The 19659-nt window shown below is 39.2% G+C and overlaps 1 protein-coding gene and 1 pseudogene across 1 annotated transcript in view; both read left to right on the top strand.

Moving 5' to 3' along the window:
• PALMD (palmdelphin) overlaps window positions 1-14415 on the top strand; it is a 49124-nt gene extending 34709 nt beyond the window's left edge. The window contains exons 4-8 of the mRNA XM_001105954.5: window positions 6414-6528; window positions 6668-6701; window positions 6812-6925; window positions 8510-9607; window positions 14066-14415. Coding sequence (XP_001105954.2) covers window positions 6414-6528; window positions 6668-6701; window positions 6812-6925; window positions 8510-9607; window positions 14066-14109 — 1405 coding nt within the window. The 3' untranslated portion in view covers window positions 14110-14415. The remainder of the gene's footprint in view (window positions 1-6413; window positions 6529-6667; window positions 6702-6811; window positions 6926-8509; window positions 9608-14065) is intronic.
• A 2303-nt stretch (window positions 14416-16718) lies between these two features.
• Window positions 16719-19659, top strand: LOC144337516 (high mobility group protein B3 pseudogene; annotated as a pseudogene).

The following is a 19659-nucleotide window of genomic DNA, read 5'->3' as shown; positions in this document are numbered from 1 at the left end:
CCAGTCTGTTTGGCCCCTAATGGCAAACTCTATCAGGTTGTGAGTCCTTGTTAACTCCACCAAAAGCTGAGAGAGATAAATGGACCCTTAGCAGCAGAAAAATTGCCTTCTGAAATAACCTCTTCCTGATGCATCCAGCATTTATGTGCTGTCCTTTTTTCCAAGACAAAAAAATTGCATGTTGGAATTGGATTGGAGACATTATCTTGTGATGATTAAGGGAGGTTATTACTGCAACAGTTCATGAAATGAAAGCTACCTGCTTTTACCTAGGGAGCTCTTGAAAATAACCCTCTTTTTCCCCAGCAAATAGGCAAGGAGAAGAAAGATTCCAATAATGGATAGCATTACAAATCCTTTTTCATGTACTCTGCTTATCTAAATTGGCACATGATGCCTGCCCACCAACTCTCAGAAATGGTGAGAGGCACTGACTCATCCATCAAGCCCCACCTAACAGCCTGGGAGGCACCAAGGAGGATATTTCATTCTCTGCTGCCTGTTCCTCACCAAACTGAATCAGCATTTCAAGGAGCTCAATTCCCATTCTGAAAGGTAATACCTTCTAAAGATGGGGATGGCAGCACTTATGGAAATTCTAACCCATCAACTGAAAGATAGGCATGTGAAGGTTAAAGAGTTACCCCACGGTAACCTCCCCAAATGCTCTCCATTCGAAACAATTTTAATTTTACATATATATGTATATACACTCACAGATAAACACACATACATACACATATGTATATATCTATGTACATGCATACATGTACGTGTGTGTGTGTATATATATGCATATATATATATATAGCCTTCTGAAATAACCTCTTCCTGATGCATCCAGCATTTATGTGCTGTCCTTTTTTCCAAGACAAAAAATTGCATGTTGGAATTGGATTGGAGACATTATCTCGTGATGATTAAGGGAGGTTATTACTGCAACAGTTCATGAAATGAAAGCTACTTGCTTTTACCTAGGGAGCTCTTGAAAATAATCCTCTTTTTACCCAGCAAATAGGCTATATATATATAATGTATATATAAATATATATGTATATATAAATATATATGTGTGCATATATATATATATATATATATATATATAAAGATAAAGCCCAGACTTTAATCCTTATTAGACGGACTAACCCACTGAGCAGAAAAATCCCCAGTACAGCAAAATAACCCTAAGGAATATATATTTTTTCTACAGTGGCTAATTGGAGAGGAGTTAAGAGTTCAGACTCTGTAAGTAAAGATCTGATTTCAAATTCCATCCTACATATTTTCCCAATACTTCATTTATGCTTGCCAAATTTTTTCTCTCCCCCAACACTACCTTTGGAAAGGGATTAGGTAAGAGTCCCTAATGTAAGTCTTGCATTATTTAAGCTTTAAATTAGGGCTGAATATTCTCTTAACTTGAGTGGTCATTGAAAATGGGAAAAAAAAAAAAAAAGATACACAAACATTTGTGTATATTGGAATGGGAAGGAATAATAGGGAAAAAATTAAAATATAAAAGAAATGGATATAAACAAATTCCTTATAAAGTACCTATCAAGAACTTACACTACATCAGGCATTTTTTAGGTATCCAGGATTCCTCAACCCCAGCACTATTGACACTTTGGACTAAATAATTCTTTGTTGTGAGGCAACTGTTCTGTGCATGACAGGACATTTAGCACCATCCCTGGCCTCTACCCACTAGATGTCAGCAACACCCCTCGCCCCCGCCAAGTTATGAGAAACAAAAATGTCTCGAATTTGCCAGATATCCCCAGGGAGCAAAATCGCCTCTGGTTACGTACCACTGTGCTAGATAACACAAAAACTGCCCTGCCTTCTAGTCGCAATTTTTGATTTATGCCCCTTAAGGACAGTAAGTCCTCAAAACCTCAGTGCATTATCTGGTGTAGAGGTTGTCAAACGTCCTCTTCTCCATTGCTAGGCTACTGCTGACTTCTGACCAAGTGGAGGGGGTTGGGGAGGTTCTGGGAGCGTCCAGTTCCTTACTCTCAGTTATGCTTTCTAAGCCTCTCATCATTTCCATTAGCATTCTGATCTTTTAGAAAGCTTTTCTAGAGCAGCGAATCACTAACATTCATCTGATATTTACATTGTCCATAAATATTAGAAGTATCAAATCAACACACAAAAATAAGAAGTCAAGTTTTGCATTGAAGTGGAAATTTTAGGAAATGTTCTACATCAGTAGGCATCTTCTGTTAGAGGTTTGTGATTCTAAGTAATTAGTACCAAGATGTTTCCTAGTTATCCTTTTTAACTCAGAGTCGGCTGTGAGTAAGTGATAAAGAATGGAAGGGAGGTGTTTGTTTATGTTTAGTTTTCACAAACATGTCATGATGTACCCAGTGACTTGAAAACCTTCAAAAATATTCATTAACAGATATGCTGATGAGGTGTGCAGGTTTTCATCCTCATATTCTTACTGTATTAGTCTAAAGAGATTCTTGGGAGAATCGTATGGCATTACATTACCCACAGTTTTTTCTTCAGAGAGAAACAACAACGAACACCAGTGCATTTCAAAATTCCCTAAGGTGTCATTGGCCGAGCAGACCAAGAGATTTGTCTCTATGCCCCAGGAAAAGAAAGGGGCAGAAACAGGAAGAAACTAGCTGAAGTCACCGGGCTCATGCCTGTAATCCCAGCACTTTGGAGGCCAAGGCAGGCGGATCACTGGAGGTCAGGAGTTTGAGACCAGCCTGGCCAACATGGTGAAAGCCCATCTCTACTAAAAATACAAAAATTAGCCGGGCGTAGTGGCGCACTATTGTAGTCCCAGCTACTCAGGAGGCTAAGTCAGGAGACTCACTTGAACCCAGGAGGCAGAGGTTTCAGTAAGCCGAGATTGCACCATGGCACTCCAGCCTAGGTGACAGAGCAAGACTCCATCTCCAAAAAGAAAGAAAGAAAAGAAAACCCTATGAAGTTGTTAACATTGACCAGATCTCTAAATGGTGAGTTGCCCCAGATTCAGGCCTTGGAATTCTTATCTCCCTCACTTTCTAGGAAATCTTATCCACTCCTGTGGTAATACATACCAACTCCCAAATGTATATCTTCAAACCCAGACTTCTTTGAGCTCCAGTCTTGTATATCCAACTGTCTTCTCCATATCACACTTGATTGTCTCAAATTTAACACATCCCCCACAAATCCCCTTTCTTCTCTCTCCCAGATTTCTGTTCAGCCAATTGTATTTGCATGTTTCCAATTATTCAGGTAACAAACAGTGGAATCACCTTGATATCTCCCTTTCTCTTATCCCCTGCATGTAATCACCAACAAATTCTGGCAGTTCTTTCTCTCAAATATTTCCAGAATCCAACCACTTCTCACCCTTCTACTGGCAACCAACCTGGATTCCGCCATCTTCATCTAGATTTTTAGGACAACTGACGTCCATGTTTGCCCCATCCAGTCTATTCTCCACACAGTGTAACTGTTTACATTTCAAGTCATAGCATGTTTCCTCTCTGTTCAGAATTCCAATGGCTTCCCTAAAGCCTTTCCATGCACAAGGCCCTGTCTATCTGACCATCTGCCTCCTCTCTGACTTCATTTCACCTTTCTACTCTCTCAGCTCTTGCTTCAAGCTCTGTAGTTACTCTTCCATCTCTCTGGAGCACACTCCCTTTGAAACCCTCACGTCTCTTCATGTCTCTGCTCAAATGACACTTTATCAGAGAGAACTTCCCTCACCACACTGTGTGAAATAGTGCCCCCGCCCCAGGCTTTCTCAGTATTATATATCCTGCTGTTTACAGTCCCTATCCTGCTTTTCTCATCAAAAATATTTTTTCTTCATAAATAAATGTGTGTGTGTGTATACACACACATATACATCTGAAATATATACATATTTGTATTACACATTTATTAATGTAGGGGTTGACAAACTATGGCCCAGGACCAAATCTAACCCTGGCCTGATTTTGTACAGACACAAGCTAAAAATGGTTTTTACATTATTAAAAGGCTGTAAAATAAAAAGGGGGGAAAAGATGAATAAGCAACAGAAAGCATATGTGGACTGCAAAACCTAAAATATTTAGCATCTGGCCCCTTAGAGAAAAAGGTTGCCAGCTCCCGTATTGTCTCCCACTAGAATGTAAACTCCTTGAGCTCAGGGACTCTGTTTTGGTCACCATAAGATCCCCAGCACATAGAAGAGTGCCTGGTTCAAAGTAGATGTTAAGTAAATATTTTTAAAAGAATGAATGAATAAAGACAATGAGTTTTTGTGGGTTTTTGTTTGTTTGTTTGTTTGCTTGTTTTTTGAGACTGGGTCTCACTCTGTTGCCCAGGCTGGAGTGCAGGGGTGTGATCATAGCTCACTACAAGCTCGACCACTTGGGCTCAAACAATCCTCTCACCTCAGCCTCCCATGTAGCTGGGACCACAGGTGCATGACCAGCTGATTTTTTTTAATATTTGTAGAGACTGAGGTCTCACTATGTTGCCCAGGCTCATCTCTAACTCCTGGGCTCAAGCAATCTTCCTGCCTCAGCTTCCCAAAGTGCTGGATTATAGGCGTGAGCCACTTCTCTCGGCCCAACACTGAGTCTTAGTGAGGTAAGGCCACTTGTCTACGGTCACATAGGAAGCTGGCAGATGAACCAGGATTCAAACCCAGGTCCACCTGATTCCACAGCTAGGTCCTGATGTCCAAGCGCTGCTTGCAGCAATGATTTGAACCTTCTTGTTTTCTATCTTTGTAGACTGTCTTTAACAGGCAAATTAGGTAACTACCTAGTGGGACAGGGGATAAAAGAAGAAAGATATACAGTATGTTGCAGAAAACTTTTAAAAATTATATCATAACAAATTTACATCTGATATCAACCATAGTCAGTGTGCTTTCATATACGTCATCTCTTAGTGTCACCAAATATCTGTATAGGGTAATGAGCGTAATCTGTAATTATGCTCATTACACACATTACAAAACTGAGTTTCAGAGAGGTTAAGGGAACTGGCTTTCACAAGAAGTGAGTAGCAGAGACAGAATCGAATCCAGATTTATCACTTTTAGCGCAGAGCTTTCCCGTTTACCAAACTGGACCAACATATATCCCCACAGCTCTGCTGAAGGGTAAAAGTGCTGCCATGGATGTGGAGGAATTTTAATAAAATGGCAGTCACAGTTCAGACACTTCTAAGAAACCAGGGGCTACTCCATTTCACTTAGAGGTCTGTGGTGTGCAAGAAAACCTGCTCAGTTATAAACGCCAATCTACCAATGGCCAGAGGCAGCAGCAAAGTAAGAACTTTGAGACTGAAGCAATGAGCAAGAGAGCTGTCAAGCTGACCACATCTTGGCCTTTTATTGGTGTGTCAATAGCACAGCATTTTTGAGCTGCCAGGCCCATGACCATCTTCAAGAAGGAAGCCAAGAAAACTGACAGTTCTCTTAGCTGACACGAATATCCACAGCTGTCACCTCCTGGACCAGCTGCTGAATCTAATCAGCCATCCTCCGAGGCAGCTGACTTTAGAGCCTTAGTGTATTTGGCTGTGAAACTATGTGTGTTACGTGGCTGCCAAGGGCCAGCCTTCTGCGTGATTGCCAGTGTATGTTTTTATAGAGTAGAGGTCATGATGCTGCCCCCTGGAGTTTATTTGAATCTGACACGCAGCTGTATGCTGGCCAAGATAACAGCTCAGAATGCTTGCAACAGTCCAGTTTCAAATGTCGGTCTCTTTGTCGCTGTAAGTTCCTTGTGATGTGTGCTCTTCCCCCCGCCGCCCCCCAAGAAAAAGTAATCTCTATAAACAGCTGCAGTTGAAGCTACTATACTAGATTTTGTCCATTTTTGCATCTCTTCACCCTACTCACTATAATATGGCCCAACTCTTAGGAAATTGAAATTAAATCAAAGTGTCATTTTCAATGTTAGAATATGCAAGAATTTTAAGTATCAAATGGCTATGATTATTAAATCCGTTTAATAATTACAACGTTTTCTTCAAATAATGTATATGATGACTTGGATATGAAAAACTGGTGAACTACATAATAACTACAAATGTACCATTCCTTTCAGTACAACTTTAAACTTATGTCTCTGTATTTTAAAAATCACTTTTATTTGGAAGTAACATTAGTAATTGCAATGAAGAAAATGGAGCAAAAGTCAAATGCTTTACCCAATATGTTTCTTTGTCCAAAAAAGAAACCTTGAAAATTGTTCAAAATCAGGCATTAGGTACCTTCTATAAAGTATCATGCTTGGTGTGATGCTAAGTGTGACATGATGTTCTTAGAAGGTGTCTGGCTACTTACACACGTATTCCAAGGAAAGTTTATATATGGGGAAGATACATTTGAGAACTCTGCATTTGTACTGTGTTAAGCAATAAAAAGTACACCTTTTTGTTGTCAGGCTTGAGAAAGAGATCCAAGATCTTGAAAAAGCTGAACTGCAAATCTCAACAAAGGAAGAGGCCATTTTAAAGAAACTAAAGTCAATTGAGCGGACAACAGAAGACATTATAAGAGTGAGCATTAACCAATTTTAAAACTGTAATTCTCTCTCAAAATGAATCCACAAATACCATATAATTTTTCAAAGCATATCCACATTTAGATTCTATGTTTTAAACTGTATTAATCATGGAGAATTCTTTTTTCTTACAGTCTGTGAAAGTGGAAAGGGAAGAAAGAGCAGAAGGTATGTTTTTGAATAACTTACTTTATGTTAAACTAAGGTTTTTTGGTAATTTGAAATGGTTCCCATTGTAAATATATTCTAAATGTATTTTGAATTCATTAATTTTACAGAGTCAATTGAGGACATCTACGCTAATATCCCTGACCTTCCAAAGTCCTACATACCTTCTAGGTTAAGGAAGGAAATAAATGAAGAAAAAGAAGATGATGAACAAAATAGGAAAGGTATATGAAAAACCTTGTTGAAGGGCATGTTCTTAATTTCAGATTTTACAGTGTCAAATAGTCACAACTTGCTAGAACAGATTATTCTTCCAGGTTAAGCAATGGTTCATTTTACAAAGTTCTATGAGGTAGGTTAGTCACTGCATAGGTGAGGATAATGGGGGTATATTAATAGCATTTATTCCATACATTTTATTCCCTAACAAACCAGACAGGGATAAGGAAGATAGAGACCCGAAGGAGACAAGAAGCTCTTAAAAGCAAAGCTTCCCTGGTCAAAAAAGTATTTGTCCTGATATATTCCATCCAATAGACATGCTTTGGGGGTTACGAAGATCTTTTTTGAAAATGAAAATATTCCTGCGGGAAGTTTAGGCATTATTTCCTCCATGGGAGATTGACTTATATAAAATCGATGCTTCAAAGCTTCTGGAAAAATGAAGGTTTGCATTAGAGCAGAGAGGAAACCTTTGAATTTTAGAGTGGAAGGAAAAACTACTCTTTATTTGCAGATAACAGTCATTTATTCATTCAACAAATATTTAGAGAATAGCTACTATGTGCCAGGTTCAGTTAGGCATATAGTAGGTATTCACTAAATATATCATGGTAGGGAGTGCAATACAGAGAGTAAAGCAGAGAAGCTGGACAGGGAGAATGCAGATGAGAGGTGTTGCAGTTTTTCTTGGATAGTCAAGGAAGGCCAAGAACCATGAGGCTATAGAGGAGGTAAGAAATACAAAAAGGGTTCAGAAAGAAAGGTGGGAGGACACAACAAAAGCAAGCTGTAATTTTGCACAGAATTCTGTTCGCTTTACCTTTCCTATTGAAATTCCAGCCATAGGGATTTTACCTGGGTCATGAAGCAAATCTCATCTTCCCCAGTTCTCTCCAGTCCATTTGTCTCAGTGTAGATGATATTGCTCTATTTTTCAGTCCTTCCTCTACTTGAAAATGGGAGTGAAAATGAAAAGAAACATAAGGCAGAAAGAGAAGTGTGTGATTCTAGCCTTCTCCCTCCCGTTTCCATGCCAGTTCTACATTTAAACAGCCTCTTCATTGTGAAAACTGTAGAACACACCTCTATAATTTCACCGGGCTACTGGCCTGTACAACAAGGATGTAACTTAATAAAATATACTGTACTGGGCACTTTGCCCACTGTGATGCACAGTGCAACATATTCTTCTTGACTAAAGAAGAGATTGATTCTGCCCATTGAGAAATGCAAAAGAAGGTACATCCATCTTGCTGAATGTATTAATAGGAAAGAGGATATCTTTCAGTTCCCCAATGAAATTCTTTCCTATTTGGAACCATCAGCTTATCTCCTCTAATCAACTTCTCTTCTTCAACCCTTTCTGTTTTTCAGTAATAATTCCATACACCATTACATAAAAACCCATGTTATTCCAGTTGGTCATTATATCATTAATGAGTAAAATTGGAAACTTAACAAACAGACAATATCTCACATAAAAGAACATGAAGGGTATACTTCATATGAAAATAAACATTGTGAAAGCAGGTTAGTTTATAAAAGGAAAGTTAACTAAATCAAAGATCAAATTCGTTTCTTAACAGCTTTATATGCCATGGAAATTAAAGTTGAAAAAGACTTGAAGACTGGAGAAAGTACAGTTCTGTCTTCAATACCTCTGCCATCAGAAGACTTTAAAGGTACAGGAATAAAAGTTTATGACGATGGGCAAAAGTCAGTATATGCGGTAAGTTCTAATCACAGTGCAGCATACAATGGCACTGATGGCCTGGCACCAGTTGAAGTCGAGGAACTTCTAAGACAAGCTTCAGAGAGAAACTCTAAATCCCCAACAGAGTATCATGAGCCTGTATATGCCAATCCCTTTTACAGGCCTACAACCCCACAGAGAGAAACGGTGACCCCTGGACCAAACGTTCAAGAAAGGATAAAGATTAAAACTAATGGACTGGATATGGATGTAAATGAATCCATACACAATATGGACAATGGTCTTTCAGAGGAAAGGGAAAACAACTTCAATCACATCAGTCCCATTCGGCCAGTGCCTCATCCCCGATCAGTGATTCAACAAGCAGAAGAGACGCTTCACACCCCACAAAAGAGGCTGATGACTCCTTGGGAAGAATCAAATGTCATGCGAGACAAAGATGCACCCTCTCCAAAGCCAAGGCTGAACCCCAGAGAGACAATATTTGGGAAATCTGAACATCAGAATTCTTCACCCACTTGTCAGGAGGACGAGGAAGATGTGAGATATAATATCGTTCATTCCCTGCCTCCTGACATAAATGATACAGAACCGGTGACAATGATTTTCATGGGATATCAGCAGGCAGAAGACAGTGAAGAAGACAAGAAGCTTCTGACAGGATATGATGGGATCATCCATGCTGAGCTGGTTGTGATTGATGATGAGGAGGAGGAGGATGAAGGAGAAGCTGAGAAGCCATCTTACCACCCCATAGCTCCCCATAGTCAGGTGTACCAGCCAGCCAAACCAACACCACTTCCTAGAAAAAGATCAGAAGCTAGTCCTCATGAAAACACAAATCATAAATCTCCCCACAAAAATTCCATATCTCTGAAGGAGCAAGAAGAAAGCTTAGGCAGCCCTGTCCACCATTCCCCATTTGATGTTCAGACAACTGGAGATGGGACCGAGGATCCATCCTTAACAGGTAATAAAAATGACAAGGCATGCCACTGCTGTTCAGTCATGTGACCAGCTTCTCTTGTGGTAACACAGTCTTGCTTTCGGCTTCTCTGACCACCTCATAAACTAATACACACTGAGATTTTTTTATTAATGCTGATAGGGATTATTATCACTATAGTAAAGTGATTAAATCACTTCAAAAGATAAAGAAAGTAAAAGTAAATCATTGCCTTATTTGATATTGTATTGATGAACTTTAATAACTTGAATTTCATCTTCTATCATGGTATGGTGCTGCTTGTCAGTGTATTTGGTTCACTAATATGTTGGATCATCAATAACATATCTTTTCCCACTAGAATCTTTTCACTACTTTATTTGTGCCTCACTGTGATTTAAACTTCTTATATAAGTTAACAAATTGCCTTAATTTTGCAAGAAAGAACAGGAAACAAATGTTATTTTCAGAGTATTTTATTACCTTGCTGTATCTTGTTTCTCCATATGTCTATAGTTTCATTAATTTTATTTTCCTAATTTTTCTACATTTTAAAATAGAATGTTAGTTTATTTTATGTTTTCTATAACCTTTAACTTTGCATAGTCTTCCCCAACTTGGCATATTTATCTTTTCCATTTTCTATATATTAGCATTTCTCATTCTTCATAAAATTTTTATAGCTTTATAGCAAACCAGCTATTTTAGCATTGAGTGGAAAATAACTTTAACACTTTTTTTCTACAAAAGTGATAGCTTCTCAATTTTAGATTCCTTGTTATCACTTAAATATTATATTCTAGTTATCATTTATAAAGAATAAATAAGAACCTGACAAAATCAGTTATAATAGCTGTACTTACCTTGGCTAAAGATGTAAATCAAATTACCCTGACATAACCTTTCTGTATGTTTGCTAGGGACAGTAATTTTAAATGTCTCTAATGGAAGGATTCTCATTAAAAAGCAATAAATATTAAGTACGGCTAATTTCACAAGTCGAACTTGATAATTCTATGGAAGTGCGGTAGTGCCTGCACAATTCAATAATATTTCTTCCTCTACAACTCATCAGCCCAATATTAGGTAGCTAATAATAGAGTAAAATGAACCTTCTCCCATTCTTTTAAGTAGTTACAGTAGGTATCCCAATGATGAATGTCATTACCTGAAGAATTTCTAAGCTTTTGGAAAGTATACACGCATATAACTTCCTCAATCAGAGTTGACTGATATGTCCCACAATGGAAAGCTGAAGATACTAAGTTTCTTTCCATCTTAAGAAAGAGCTTTGTTCACTGATCAAACTTTGCCATCTTAAACTCATTTTAAAAACAAAAAACACGGAAGACTTCGAAAAGAGGAACACGCTGTTTATGGTCAATAGCAGTGACATTATCCACTATAAAACCTCCCTTTCCTGAACTTGGATATTAGCCAGCTCCTCCTGAACACCCTTATTTCTTCTCCTCTAACCTTGTCAACACATTTACCCCATGGAAAATGACAGGAAGTGACTAACATTTCCAGACAACACTAATCATGCCCCTGAACTAAAATAATGAAAACAGGAAAACCTATTCCAGACAAAGTAACAATACAGAGTTCTGTATTATCAATCAAAGTATCTTATAAACGGAATGCTCCAAATTCCTCGCCTTCCACCATGATATTGTTTTACATTGCTGTTTTCCAATTCGGTGTACAGACTACAGAGCTGATGTGTATTTTTTAGGTAGGTTTTAAAAAATAAGTCAGTCACAGTGTCATATGCCCTCAGGTACCATCCATATACAAAGAAAAATAACCACCTATGTACTCCAATTTCACAAACACCAGTGGGTTGAGCTTCTCCCCATTACTCCCCAAAAAATGCTCATGATACTTGAAAACTCACCATTTAGGTCAATTCCTTTGTTTATTATATACATCCCCTATTTAATATAAATAGCTCCAGTAGGCATAATAGTTAAGAATTGTTCGTCTTTTTTCCCTTGGTATAAATATGGTTATCAATGCCTTATCTAAGAGCAATTTTAGTTTGGAAAACTGCATGAAGAAGAAAGAAATGGGAAAAGGTGGAAGCTGGAGATTCTAAAGACAAGATTTTGTTAGTCAAAATTTTGAACAGAGTAAGACATGACAGAAAAATTCAGGCAACATTATGTCCATCTGCTTAATGTAAATATAACATGTTCATAGGATAAAGCTCAATGCCAGACACTTCCACCATTGCATGGCCCCAGCCAGCTCTGCGTGGGAGCTCACTGCTACCCCTACCAGTCAGCGGGTAGTAGCTGGCTTTCTTTGGTAGTCCTCACCAACCTATTCTTTTTTTTTTTTTTTTTTTTTTTGAGACGGAGTCTTGCTGTGTCACCCAGGCTGGAGTGCAATGGCCAGATCTCGGCTCACTGCAAGCTCCGCCTCCCGGGTTCACGCCATTCTCCTGCCTCAGCCTCCCGAGTAGCTGGGACTACAGGCACCCGCCACCTCGCCTGGCTAGTTTTTTTTTGTTTTTTTTTTTTGTATTTTTTATTAGAGACGGGGTTTCACCGTGTTAGCCAGGATGGTCTCGATCTCCTGACCTCGTGATCCGCCCGTCTCGGCCTCCCAGAGTGCTGGGATTACAGGCTTGAGCCACCGCGCCCGGCCTCACCAACCTATTCTTGTACTTCCAGCTCTATTCTGTCCTCTTAGAGATGTCAGTGGCATTCCAGGATGAAGTGGTGGGGACCTCAGCTCTGGGAGTTCACATGCTACTGCTGCTGATTGCCAACCTGCAACAGCCATTAGAGTCCAAGGGACACTGAGAGTAAGGAGACTTCTACCAAGTTCAGCCAGCTGAACCCATGCATCTAAAATGCTATGGGAAGAAGAAGCGGGGATCAGAGAGGAGCAGAAAAGAGAAGTAAAACAGAGAGCTGATGGCCCAGGGTTTTTAGCTGCTAAACCAGGTCTTCTATTGCCAACATGCTCTGGCCCCATGCATTTACCGGAACTCACACTATCTACTTGACATAGGCTTGAAAAAAGGAGAGAAAGGAAAGCAGACTCTAGCAAGCTTCTCTGAATGTCCACAGCACACAGGATGTGCCCAATTTATGGAATTGGAGTGACTGTAAGAAAAAGCAATTTGCCCGTGACTTAACAGAGACTCTTAAAAAGCCCCTCACTCCTACTCTCTTTTGTTGGTAGGGGCAAGGCAGAGGTCCATAAAATCCAACAGCAGAAACTTCATAAAGCCTTGCTTTCTGCCTTTGTTCACCTTCTGCTATGTAACTACAGCCTCTCCCAGCAATCGAGACCTGCTTGCTACAGAGCACATTCTCTCAGCTCATCCTAAATTCTAGGGAATACTCTTGGCCCTGCCACTAGACATGATCATCCCTCTTAAAGTTTCAAGGGAAATAATGCTCTTTAGCTTCATTGAAATGAAAATATTTCATACAAGTGGAGTGACAAAATAATCATGGTCTTGTTAAGAATTAGATCCCATCCCTTCTCATATTTGTGCAAAAAGTTTTCTTAGGCATGGGGTCATTTCCGTAGTCAAAAAGTAACCAATATATGGCATAGAAATGAGAAAACATGTCTTCCATTTTATTTTTCATTAGACAAAATTGTCCAATCAGTTACATAGCCTGTTCTGGGGCCATGTTACCCGTGAATGTAACATTAGATCATTAACATAATCTTTAGATCTGTGCCTTGAAAGCATCTCTCAACTTTTGGAACATGACTAAGGCAGCTATACACTGAAATCCTAAATAATAAGAATAGAGTATCAGAATACTTACTCATACAGAATAGCAGAAAAGTGTTATACATTCTATATCTACATTTTTTTAAATGCTTTCTACATTCAATATATTATTAGCAGAAGAATATTATCCAAAAAGATATATCTGCCATTTTAAAGCATGCTTATATCTTGACAAAGACATTTTATAATCACTCCAACTTTTAATAACTGGTTCACATTGTTTCATTCATAAAGAAATTCGTTCTTGTTATTATATATCCAAAGGCCGGAGCTCCTTTGGGAAAGGAAGTTGAATGAGCTGAAAGCAAACACAATCATGAAATAGAGTTTAAGTGTAAACACCATTTTATTTTGGCAGTACATAGCTCAGAAATGTACATAAAATACAGTCATCAACCTATAGGAATCTGTATGTATGGCTAATAGGGAAACTGTGCACTAATCCTGTATTTGTTCCACTTGTACTGTGTTTACTCTACTAATTTTTCTAATCTTTATAGAAATAGGTTCCTTCTAGTTCTGAACCTGCTTCTGCCCTAAGTTAACCATAGCTTATTATTTCTACTATCTTTTTGTGCTACTAAATCAATGCTCACATTGTTGGATAAAACCATCTGAGGTATGTTCTAAACTTTCCTGCATTCTATGAATGGCCATTTAGGGTAAAAAATTGAGGAATTTTTATAACTCTCTTTTTTTTTTTTTTCTTTAATTTGCAGCTTTAAGGATGAGAATGGCAAAGCTAGGAAAAAAGGTGATCTAAGAGTTGTACCACCTATATAAACATCATTTGGAGAAGAAACTAAGAAGCATTTGCAAATTTCTCTTCTGGATATTTTATTTTTTCTGAAGTCCAAAATATTATCATTACAATGTACCATATTAAGCCATGTGAATAAATAGTAGTCATTATTTGTGAAAAAATCCCAAAAAGCTGGGGAAAACAAACGTGTAACTTTTCCAGTTACTTGACATGATTCACTGGGGGAAAACCAGCATTTTTTATTCTATTGATACCAAAGCATTTCTAATAAGAGCTTGTTAAATTTAAGAATAAAGTTATTTAAAATATTCTGAGTGTAGCATATTAACTGGCATTGTGATTTTGATGATACAAAGATTGAAAGACAATAGGAAAGCATTGCACTTCATCACAGAAATATTCAACTCTGACAAATAAACGCGTCATCGTGAATTAATAATGCCTTAATAAAAGTACATCCTCCTGCTAAGTATCACTTCAGTTAGTTTGGTAGAGACTTCAAACCCTTGCCCATATCCAAAAGGTGCATCCCGTAATGATCCTCGGATGTGGGGACTGGGTTTGGATTGTCTGGCCAGTACACAGATGATAACTAGCACATTTATTCTTCTTAAATTATCATCCTTTCCTTCACTCAGTTCAATGTGAACCCTGTGGTGCAATGACCAATTATGACCTCAGGGTGTTGGATAGAGGATGTCCCATACCTTCAGAGAGCACAAATCTGGTCTAATATTTCACTGATTCTTGTGAACAAGTTAGACAGGGGTGGCCAATCTTTTGGCTTCCCTGAGCCACATTGGAAGAAGAATTGTCTGGGCCACACATAAAATACACTAATACTAACAATAGCTGATGATCTTAAAAAAAAAAATGCACAATAACTCTTACACTGTTTTAATAAAGTTTATGAATTTGTGCTGGGATGCATTCAAAGCCATCCTGGGCCACGTGCGGCCCACGGGCAGCAGGTTGGACAAGCTTGAGTTAGAATCTTACTATTAAAATTAGTAAGAATGTTTACGGCATATTACTCCTAAGTATTCTTGCCAAGATATTCAATCCTAATTTGAAGCGGAGTACTCTCATAACAATAAATTCTTTCCTACCCTGCCTTATTATATGTCCCTCCTTCCAACCCCCTCAAGATCCACTCCTACACACCTTCCCCTGAATCATACCAGTATATATTACCCAGTTCTTCTTCCCATGAAAGTCTCTTTCCTCCCAGGACAGAAACTGAATTTCCCTGCCGGGACTATGTATGATCAGACTTCATCTTAATCATTGGTCTGAAGGTAATGAGACGTCAGAGAAGCAGATGATGCTGAGGAGGACAAGCATTAACCTGCAGAGCCTCCCCTCCAGCTGAGTGGTTTTGCAAGGGGCAGCTCTTCTCTAGTGGGAGGGAGCTACTTCTGGTGGCCTGAAATGTTCTGGGAAACCTGGAGGTTCAAATTTTTGAAGTAAAGTACTTTCAACAAATACCCCTATTCCAGATCCACGGACTCCTTCCCTTTCACAGCTCTGAGTTTAGCATATGTGACCTCTCAAACCTGCACGTTCCTTTGTTGCCTTGCCAGCCTTAGGATTGAAGGAATAACCCTTAGGATTATTTTCACACAGTTTGCCTTCTGTCTACAACAGACATAGGTCTCTTTAAATATTGCCATGATGCCTGCCTGGCTTTCTGGAATGCCCCGAAATAGTTGGCTGGTCTGAGCCTAATTCTTTTTCTTCAGTTTCTAAGGCAATTATCAAAAAGCAGCCAACTTCACAGCACCTGTCAGTACATGACAATACTTTTGCCCCGTACTAGTCAAGTGCAGAGCTACTTTATAACCTACCTCTCCCCTTTTCACCTGTACCTCATCTCAATCCAGTATGAGGGAGAGTCTAGTAACTATAATAGTACAGAGACAAGATACTGCCTTCTGTTCACCTTCTGCTATGTAACTACAGCCTTTCCCAGCAATCGAGACCTACTTAACAGGTATTTTGTACCTGAGAACAAACCGTGGGTTATAACCCAACACAATTGCTGTTCAAATTGGTCCGGGTTTGGCTATTGACAGCTCATTCAGTTGGCACCTGTGCCCCTTTGACGTATCCCTATAAGTGATTTTGCTTTGTTTTTTCCTTACTTTCTGGCACTACAAGATGACCCAGTCTCACCTTTTTAGTAACTATACTAATACAGAGAGCCAAAGGTTGTTACCATTAACTTATCACACAGTCTTCATTGCCATCTGACCAGTGAGAGGACAGTCCAGTTCCAGAGTCCCATTCAGAGCATCTGCTGTGTAGAGCCACTCTTGGTTCCAACAAGAAGTACAGCCTGAAATTAGGACTTGGGTACAGTAGTTTGAGAAGTGATCCCAGGAGCAGGAAGAAAATCACAGAAAAGAATGGTAAAATATAATAGTATGTAATAAAAGTCAATGCTTTAGGCACCGGAGACTGAATTTTACCATAATCTCAAAGAGAGTGTACAGAAAGCAGTTAACATTGTCTGTCTGAAGGAAAAAACTAGGGCATTTATCCACCAGCTCAGGTCCCTCATTGAATGAGGGAGCATAAATTCCCCCCCACTTCTGGACTGCACTTTCATGAGAGTCACACAGGTTCCCGTAGTGCCCAGAGTGGAAAGAAGCACAGAACATGCCTCTCGAAGGATGGTAAGTCTGAACTTACTCGGAACTGTCCACTGCAGCTATGGTGCTGCAAAAATGGGCCACGGGGAAATGACACAGGTACCAACAGTGTCTGCCACACTAGCTGTATAACCCTGGGCAACAAACAACTTACCTGAGCCTGTATCCTTATCTATAAAATGAGGTACATGTCACATGTCTAACACAGTCATCTGAAGACTCAATTTGTCCGTGAATTAAAAGACCCACGTGTCCTGCCCATCATCAAGTCTGGCTGAGGGGTCACACATGAAGGTAGACACCATACACCTTCATCATTTCATATCTTGATGTTTTGTATATTTGGCGTTCATTTTAGGTCAGTGGGACATTTCAAGTTAAGTGGAATAGAAGTAACTGAAGGAAAAGTTTGGGGAAGGGTAAGTGAAATAAAAGTTCAGGGTATTTTTTTCCCAGAGACATTCAGTTGGTTCAGCTCTATTTGTTGAAACACTATTATTTTTCACATTGAATTACCTAGACACCTTTGCTAATGAGTTAGTCTTAGAAGTGAGAGTCTACATATGGATTCTCTGCTCTGTTCCATTCATCTGCATATCTCTCATGAAAATTGCACACTTTTTTTTTTTTTTTTTTTTTTTTTTGAGTCAGAGTCTTGCTCTGTCGCCCTGGCTGGAGTACAGTGGAGCGATCTCGGCTCACTGCGAGCTCCACCTCCCGGGTTCACTACAGGCGCCCACCACCACGCCTGGCTAATTTTTCTGTATTTTTAGTAGAGACGGGGTTTCACCGTGTTAGCCAGGATGGTCTCGATCTCTTGACCTCGTGATCCGCCTGCCTCGGCCTCCCAAAGTGCTGGGATTACAGGCGTGAGCCACCGCGCCTGGCCACACTTTATTTATAGTGGCTAATATTGTAGTTTTGTAATAAATATTGGAATCAAGTCGTGTTAGGTCCTCCAATCTTACCTTGTTTTTTTAATACACTTTAAAAACAGTTTTAGATTAACAGAAAAATTGAGAAGACAGCACAAAATTACCACCTACGCTGTACTCAGATTTTCCTATTTTAACCTCTCACATTAGCATTGTACACCTGTTACAATTAATAAACCAGTAGTGATATACTATTATTAACTAAAGTCTCAAACTTTATTCAGATTCCCTTAGTCTTTAGCTAATGTCCTTTTTCTGTTCCAAAATCCCAAATAGAAAACCGTGGTATTTTAGTTGTCACGTCTCCTTTCGCTCTGCTTAGCTGTGGCTCTTTTTCAGATTTTCTTTGTATTTGAATGACCTTGACAGTTCTGAAAATTACTGAGTAGGTATTTTGCACTGGGGTACAAACCATGGGTTACAATCCAACACAATTTGCTGCTCAAATTGGTCCAGCTTTGGCTGTTGAAAGTTCATTCAGTTGGCTCCTGTGCCCCTTTGACATATCCCTGTAAGTGATTTTGCTTTGTTTTTTCCTTACTTTCTGGCACTACAAGATGACCCAGTCTCATCCTATGTATTTCTTACCCCAGTTCTAGAATCAGCAACTTATCCAAGAGTTTCTGTTGCTTTTATTGGAGAATAGTGTAGAAAACAACATCTGGGCACTAGGCATGCTCATTGCTACTTTGTCTTTTTAAATATTGTCTTGACCATTTGCAGTTCTTTGTCTTTCCATGTGAATTTTAGAATCAGTCTGTAAACCCCTTCAAACGAGGCTGCTAGGATTTTGATTGGAATTAAATTTATAGATGAATTTGGAGAGAATTTTCATTCTAATAGTGTTTGCCAATCCATGACCCCAAGAAACCAAACGGCAAGATATCTACTTATGCCTTCTTTGTGCAGATGTGCAGAGAAGAACCTAAGAAGAAAAACCCAGTGGTCCCTGTCAATTTTGCAGAATTTTCCAAGAAGTGCTCTGAGCGGTGGAAGACAATGTCTGGGAAAGAGAAGTCTAAATTTGATGAAATGGCAAAGGTGGATAAATTACACTATGATCGAGAAATGAAGGATTACGTACCAGCTAAAGGAGGCAAAAAGAAGGATCCTAATGCCCACAAAAGGCCACCATCTGGATTCCTCCTGTTTGGTTCAGAATTCTGCCCCAAGGTCAAATTCACAAAGCCTAGCATCTCTATTGGAGATGTGTCAAAAAAGTTGGATGAGATGTGGAATAACTTAAATGACAGTGTAAAACAGCTTTACCTCACTGTATTAGTTCAGTCTCACGCTGCTATGAAGAAAAACCTGAGACTGGGTAATTTATAAAGGAAGGAGGTTTAATTGACTCACAGTTCCGCATTGCTGGGGAGGCCTCAGGAAAGCAGAAGGCAAGGAAAAACAAGCAACTTCTTCACAGGGTGGCAGGATGGAGTGAGTGCCAATAGGGGAAATGTCGGACACCTGTAAAACCATCAGATCTCGTGAGAACTCACTATCACAAGAACAGCGTGGGGAAAACCGCCCCCATGATCCAATTACCTCCACCTGGTCCCGCCCTTGACACGTGGGGATTATAGGGATTACAATTCCAGGTGAGATTTGGTTGGGGTCACAGAGCCAAACCATATCAATCAGGAAGGCAGCAAAGCTGAAGGGGAAGTGTGAGAAGGATGTTGCTGACTAGCAAAGTCTAGAAAGTTTGATGGTGCAAAGGGTCCTGCTAAAGTTGCCCGAAAAAAGGTGGAAGAGGAAGATGAAGAAGACGAGGAGGAAGTAGAGGAGAAGGATGAATTTAAAAAAAAAACTATCTATTTTAAAAATGTGTTTCTATAATGACTTTGTATCCTACAACTCTGATAAGTTCAATTGATTTTAGCATTTTTTAAATATATTCCTTAGGATTTTCTACTTAATGATGAGGTTGTCGGCAAATAAAAACAACTTTACTTCTTCCC

Source organism: Macaca mulatta, chromosome 1 (assembly GCF_049350105.2).
Source record: "Macaca mulatta isolate MMU2019108-1 chromosome 1, T2T-MMU8v2.0, whole genome shotgun sequence".
In the NCBI taxonomy this organism is placed as follows: Eukaryota; Metazoa; Chordata; class Mammalia; order Primates; family Cercopithecidae; genus Macaca; species Macaca mulatta.
The sequence above is the reverse complement of the archived record's forward strand: the minus strand, read 5'-3'. Positions and strand labels throughout refer to the sequence as shown.